At 55.9% G+C, this 6,000-nt stretch overlaps 1 protein-coding gene across 1 annotated transcript in view; it reads left to right on the top strand.

Moving 5' to 3' along the window:
* Window positions 1-867: 867 nt before the first annotated feature.
* Window positions 868-6,000, top strand: part of LOC149310297 (GRB2-associated and regulator of MAPK protein 2-like) — a 33,966-nt gene continuing 28,833 nt past the window's right edge. The window contains exon 1 of the mRNA XM_089528369.1: window positions 868-982. Within this exon, the coding sequence (XP_089384495.1) occupies window positions 868-982 (115 nt within the window). The remainder of the gene's footprint in view (window positions 983-6,000) is intronic.

Genomic DNA, 6,000 nt, shown 5'->3' with positions numbered 1-6,000 from the left:
CCATCGCCAGGAGGGAGCAAGGTTGCTTTCTGCTGCTCCAGAGCCTAGGAGACAATGGAGCCCCATGAGCCCCATGAGGAAGAGAGCTATTCAAGAGGGAGACTGTGGGGGAGTCTCCTTCTTTGGAGGCTGCTGTTTGGAGGGAGAGTTCCTGCAGGGCCGAAGGGGCTCGCTCGGGCTGGATCTCTTCCAGGTCTCTCGCCCAAAGCAATTGGAGGCGAGCGAGAGGAAGGCAGCCCCGGCAGCCCCAGAGGCCCTTGCCCTGCCCGCTTCCCCTGGGCCTTGGAGGCGAGGGCCACTAGAGAAGAAGGCAGTCGGGGCCAGTCCTCCGGAGGAAAAGGGCCGCAGCCTTCGGGGCTGCCTGCCTGCCTGCCTGCCGAGGGCCGCCCTTGGACTGTCTGTCGGCTGGAGACGGAGAAGCTCTCGGCCCAGGGCTCCATCTGGCTCTCGGGCTCCGCAGCAGCAGCAGCAGCCCAGAGAGAGGGCGGCCAAGGGACACAGCTGCTCCTCAGCCTGGCCGCCTTCTGGCTGCGGGGCCTGGCTCCCTCTCGGCCTCGCTGGGGATGGGGGATGGGGGATGGCTTGGCTTCTTTCTTACCTGGAAACCAGGTGGCTCTTCGGAGGGAGGGGCTCCCATGGCCCTCCGAAGGCGCTCCGGCCCAGAGGGAAGCGGGCAGCTGATGGGGCTCCTGCCTGAGCGGCCCTTGCGAGGGAGACTAGTCTCCCCGAGGATGGAAGCCTCCCTTGATGGGGGCGGGGCTTCTGTGGCTCTTGGGGCGGGGCTTGTCCCTGCCGGGGGCGTGTCCTCCCTGGCCCCTCCCTCCCTCCCTCCCTCCCCTCCTCTGCCGGGATGCGGCGCCGCGGAGGATGGAGCGGCTGCGGGCGGCGCTCTCCGGCTTGGCCTGGAGCTCGGGGCCCCCGCTGCCCCTGGACCTCATCGTGGCCCAGCGGCGCCTCCCGGCCCTCGTCCGCCCGGCCCCCGGTGCGGATCCCTCCGGGGCTCTCTCTCTCTCTCTCTCGGGGGTCTCTTTGGGGGAGTTGGGGTGCCCTTCGAGTCCCTTGGGGGCTCTCTCTCTTAAGAAGGGGCCGGGTCTTTGTCTGAAGGGCTCTCTCTCTGTCTCTCTGGCCAAGGCCTTGGGGTCGGGGAGGAAAGGGGGCCCTTTGGGGGCCCTGAAGGGACGAGAGAGAGACCCCCATTCAGGGGGGGCGGGGGTCCGGAGGGTCCCTTCGGAGGGAGGGCCAGGCTCTGGCTGCCAGGCGACGGAGGGAGAGCGGGGCCTGGGTGGGGGGCCCCTCGCTGGGAGGGAAGGCTTTGGGAAGCGGGGCCCTCCCTCGCCGCCCTGCTTCGGCCTTCGGGGGGGGAAGGGGAAGGGGCTCGGGGCTTCTCTGGGGGACTCTGGGCAGGGGCTTCCCGGGCTGCCTCTCCAGAGGCCTCCCCCGTCGCCGGAGCCTGAGGAGTCCGGGGGACGGGGGCTTTGTAGTTCGCTGAGGCCGTTCTCCAGCTCCCTCCCTAAACTAGAAATCCCAGGCAGCAACCGCGCTCCTCCAAGAGCCGCCTTGGCTCCGGGGCTGCGCCGCTTGCGGAGAGAGGCTGAGTCCTGGCAGACGGAGGCTCCTGGTGCCCAAGCCGAGCGCCAGAGGAGGAGGCCCGGGCCTTGGGGGCTGTTTGGAGCTGTAAGCCGGAGCCCTAAAGGCATGGAAGCTAAGCAGGGCCAGCCCTGGTGGGCACTTGGAGGGGAGTCCTGCTCGTCCTTGTGTGCCTAGCAGTCCGAGCTGACTTAGGGCAAGCCTCAGGTGACACCATCGCGAGGAGGTTCGCCCTTGCCTTCCCTTCCCTTCAGGCTGAGAGAGTGTGACTTGCCAAAGGCCACCCTCTGAGTTTCGAGGCTGAGCTGAGAGAGCCGCAGTCCACCCTTCAAACCAGTTCACCATGCTGGGATGCCCATTAATCCCAGTTGCTGGAGGCTCTGTTTCCTGGGAAGGAACTGGGGAAAGCGCCTCTGAGGAGGAGGCTTTTGTGGCCCAAGAAAACCCTCCCAAATGAGTCAGGAGCTAAAGGCAGGGAGACACAGCTGTCAATGGAGCTTAAGGGGCCAAAAGGGACCAGACCCTGTTTAAGCTTGGAACTAAGCAGGGTCAGCCCTGGTTGGGACTTGGATGGGAGACCGCTGAGGAATGCCAGGTGCTTTAGATGGTATTTTGGAGGAAGGAACTGACAGAAACCCCTCTTAGGATTCCTTGCCTGAGAACAAGTTAGTAGGGTCCCCATAAGTTCACAGGAGACTTGAAGGCCCATGACCAGACAGGCCTACATCCCCAAAAAGCACTAGATCCTGACTGTCCTGGGAAGCTAAGCAGGGTCAGCGCTGGTTAGTCCTTGATGGGAAGCCGCCAAGGAATCCCAGGGGCTGGAGGCTCTGTTTCGGAGGAAGGAACTGGCAAAAACACCTCTGAGGAGGATTCCTTGGTTAAGGAAACCCTATGAAATCATAGAATCACAGAGTTGGAAGAGACCCCAAGAGGGGCCCTGATCCAGTCCAACCCCCTTCTTCTGCCATGCAGGAACTCACTATCAAAGCACCCCCAATGACAGATGGCCATCCAGCCTCTGTTCAAAGACAGCCTCCAAGGAAGGAGACTCCACCAAAAACTCCGAGGAAGGAGTGTGTTCCACAGCCAAACAGTTTTGACTGTCAGGAGGTTCCTTCAAATGTTGAGCTGGAATCTCTTTCCCTGGAGCTTGCATCCATTGCTCCATTGGGTCCTAGTCTCTGGAGCAGCAGAAAACAAGCTTGCTCCCTCCTCAATATGGCATCCCTTCAAATACTTAAACAGGGCTCTCATATCCCCTCTTAGCTTTTTCTTCTCCAGGCTAAACGTCCCGTATGTCTTTCCTCATAAGGCTTTATGGTTTCCAGACCCTAGAATCGCATTAACCTTTTTAGCTGCCGCATCACACTGTTGACTCATGGTCAACTTGTGGTCGACTTGGACTCCTAGATCCCTTTCACACGGATAAGGCTCTCCTTCAGCCAGGTGTCCCCCATAATCCTATATCTGTGCATTTTATTTTTCCTCCCGAAGTGCAGTACCTGACATTTCTCTGTGTTGAATTTCATTTTCTTAGCTTTGGCCCAGCTTTCTAGTCTATTCAGGTCATTCTGAATCTTGATCCTTCCTTTGGGGTATTAGCTGCTCTTCCTAATTTGGCGTCATCTGCAATTGATGGGTTCCCCATAAGTCCGCAGGAGACCCGAAGGCACCCAGAAGAACCGTGGTGCCTCTGCATGTGGGCAGGAGAGTTCTCCCAGTGCCTTACTGGGGAGGAGGCTTTTCATTCCCATTCCTGCCGCCTCCTCAGCTGCCAGATTCCCCTTTTCCTTGTGACCGACTTGCATCCAAAGCAAAGAGAGAGGCTTCTGGGCCTTTTGTCCGAGGGGCCTCTCTGCCCATGCCAGCTTCCCTGCTTTCCTGCTGGCACTCTCAGGCCCTGGCTCCTGAATGCAAAGGAGGAACGAGCGCAAAGCCCTGGCGAGAAGGAGGCAACAAACGCCCAGAAAGAAATGGGTCTGTGAGGGAGAGCACACTTTGATTTTTCAGTCATTTGTTTCCTTTTTAGCACACCTTTCTCCCAATGCGGGTTATGGCATTAGTGAAAACAATGTGCAATGCAAGATGTGGACAAAGTGTTAAATAAGCAGTCCAGCTAATAGTCAAGGAAGGTGATGGTACTACATGTCCCATTGAGAGAGCCTTCTGCAAGGGCCCCTGACTTTTTGGGGACAACATGCGACAGTTGCGTCCAGATGAGAGTGGCATAAGCAGAGTTGCACATGTGGGGCTGTTGCACATGTGGTAGCACATGTTGTTGTTTTGCTGTTGTTGATATGATAGCCCTGTTTAAGTCTTTGAAGGGGTGTCACATTGAGGATGGAGCAAGCTTGTTTTCTGCTGCTCCAGAGAACAGGACCCAGAAGAATGGATGCAAGGTCCAGGAAAAGAGATTCCAGCTCAACATTAGGAGGAACCTCCTGACAGTAAGGGCTCTTCGGCAGTGGAATATATTGCTTCTGAGAGTGGTGGAGTCTCCTTCTTTGGAGGTGTGTAAATAGAGGCTGGATGGCCATCTGTCAATGGGGATGCTTTGACCGAGAGTTCCTGTATGGCAGAATGGGGTTGGACTAGATGGCCCTTGGGGTCTCTTCCATCTCTATGATTCTATTATTGTATGATTCTGTGTTGTGCGCCTTCGATTCTTTCTGATTTATGGGGATCCTAAGGTGAACCTATCCTGGGGTTTTCTTAGCAAGCATCTTCAGTGGAGGAGTTTGCCGTCATCTGAAGCTGGACTCTGTTTCTGGAGAGCAGGGTTCAAATCCCTCTGGGTGACCTTGGGCAAATACTTTCTCAGTATGACTTGCCGAAGGTCCCCCAGAGGGATTCGAACCCTGCTCTCCAGAAACAGAGTCCAGTGTTTTCAAACCACTACAGTACATTAATCTACAGAAAATAGCATTTGAATGTGCACAGAGCATATGCATTGCTTTTACAAAGGTTTGGTATGATGATGGGGCCTTGCCCATTATCTGGGCAGCACAGCTAGCCCTTTCTCCACTTAACAAAGTGTAATTCTCTGTGGCATCAGAGGCGGAAAGTACACGAAAGTTACTTCCTACGGTGTTTCTAGGGGAAAAGGAGGGGGCTCAGATCAGCATCTGAGTTCCGTTTAGATGGTCTCAAGAGGATCCCATCCAGATCAGGCCAAGGGACCCCAAGAGCCTTTGCAGTTTGGCAGCCATGTGCCTTGACCATTGAGCCACATGCATCATGCTATGTTGGTATTCAGTCAAAGGGTTGCACAACTTTGCCTGCAGATATTTATGTGTCGCAGACGCCGCGGAGTGGCTTTGGCACAGATTTTCAAATAATTTAGGTCAGATGAGGTGTCTGATGGGCATCTCTGACTTTGTTGGGCAAAGGAGGAGTTTGCACACCCTGTTTTGGAGGGAGAGCACCAAGGAGGCCCTGAATCTGGCCCTGCAGCAATGCCATCTTTCCCCTCATCTTTCCTTCAGGGCTCTGGCAATGAAAAGGAACGGTTGCTAAGGGGCTCTGCTGGCATTTCAGGCTCACACAATGGGGCTGCCAGGAAAGAGGCAGCGAGAGGAGGGTTTTTTCGGATGCCGGAGTGTGTGTCAGAAAGGCTGCAAAGCCAAAGAGGGCGAGCCTGCTATGGCATCCATGTGCATCCTCATGCTCAGGATGCCCAAGACGTCTTCACAAGGGGAGAAGAACTCTCCCAAAGCTGCCCTCTGCATGGGCATCTGTGTGTATTTGGCAGGCTGCCAAACCAGTTTGAGACTGGTTTCAGATTGTCTAGGATGTGCAGACATGCACCGTTTGGTTCTGTACAGCCCAAATCAGTTGGTTGGAAATGCATCCCCATCCGTACACAAATGTTATTTTCTCAACCTTGAGAGAAGGTGGCTTGCCTCAGACCTCCCCCAGATTCCTTTGGAAAGATTGGCTTTCCAAAAGAGTGCCCCCAGGAGATTCAGAGTGGATCCGGAATACAAATGAGGCCCAAGTTGAACAGATCCCCAGGCTCAGCTGCTGAATGCCAAGTCCACCTGCAAGCAAACTCCGTTGATTCAATGGTGCTACCCTTCTCCTTCTCCTTCTCCTGTGCCTCCAAGTATTTTCTGACGTATGGCAACCCCAAGGCAAACCTATTATGGGGTTTTCTTGGCAAGTTTCTTGAGAGAGGGATTGCCATTGGAAAGGTTTCCTCCTTGTCTGCATGGCTTGGAGAAGGTGTGTGTCTGTGTGTGTTGGAGCACCAAGTTCTTTGGAGGCTTTCAAACAGAGGCTGGGTGGCCCTCTGTCCCAGGGAGTGCTTTGATTGTGAGTTCCTGCAGGGCAAAATGGAGCTGGAGTGGATGACTCTTGCGGGGGGGGGGGGGTTCTAGGATTCCAGGGCCTCATTCCCACGTACAAAAA

Source organism: Sceloporus occidentalis, unplaced genomic scaffold, assembly GCF_023333645.1.
Source record: "Sceloporus occidentalis isolate IW3139 unplaced genomic scaffold, rSceOcc1.0.p SCAF_6, whole genome shotgun sequence".
Taxonomy (NCBI): domain Eukaryota; kingdom Metazoa; phylum Chordata; class Lepidosauria; order Squamata; family Phrynosomatidae; genus Sceloporus; species Sceloporus occidentalis.
Note: the sequence above shows the minus strand (reverse complement) of the source record. Positions and strands in the feature narration are given on the sequence as shown.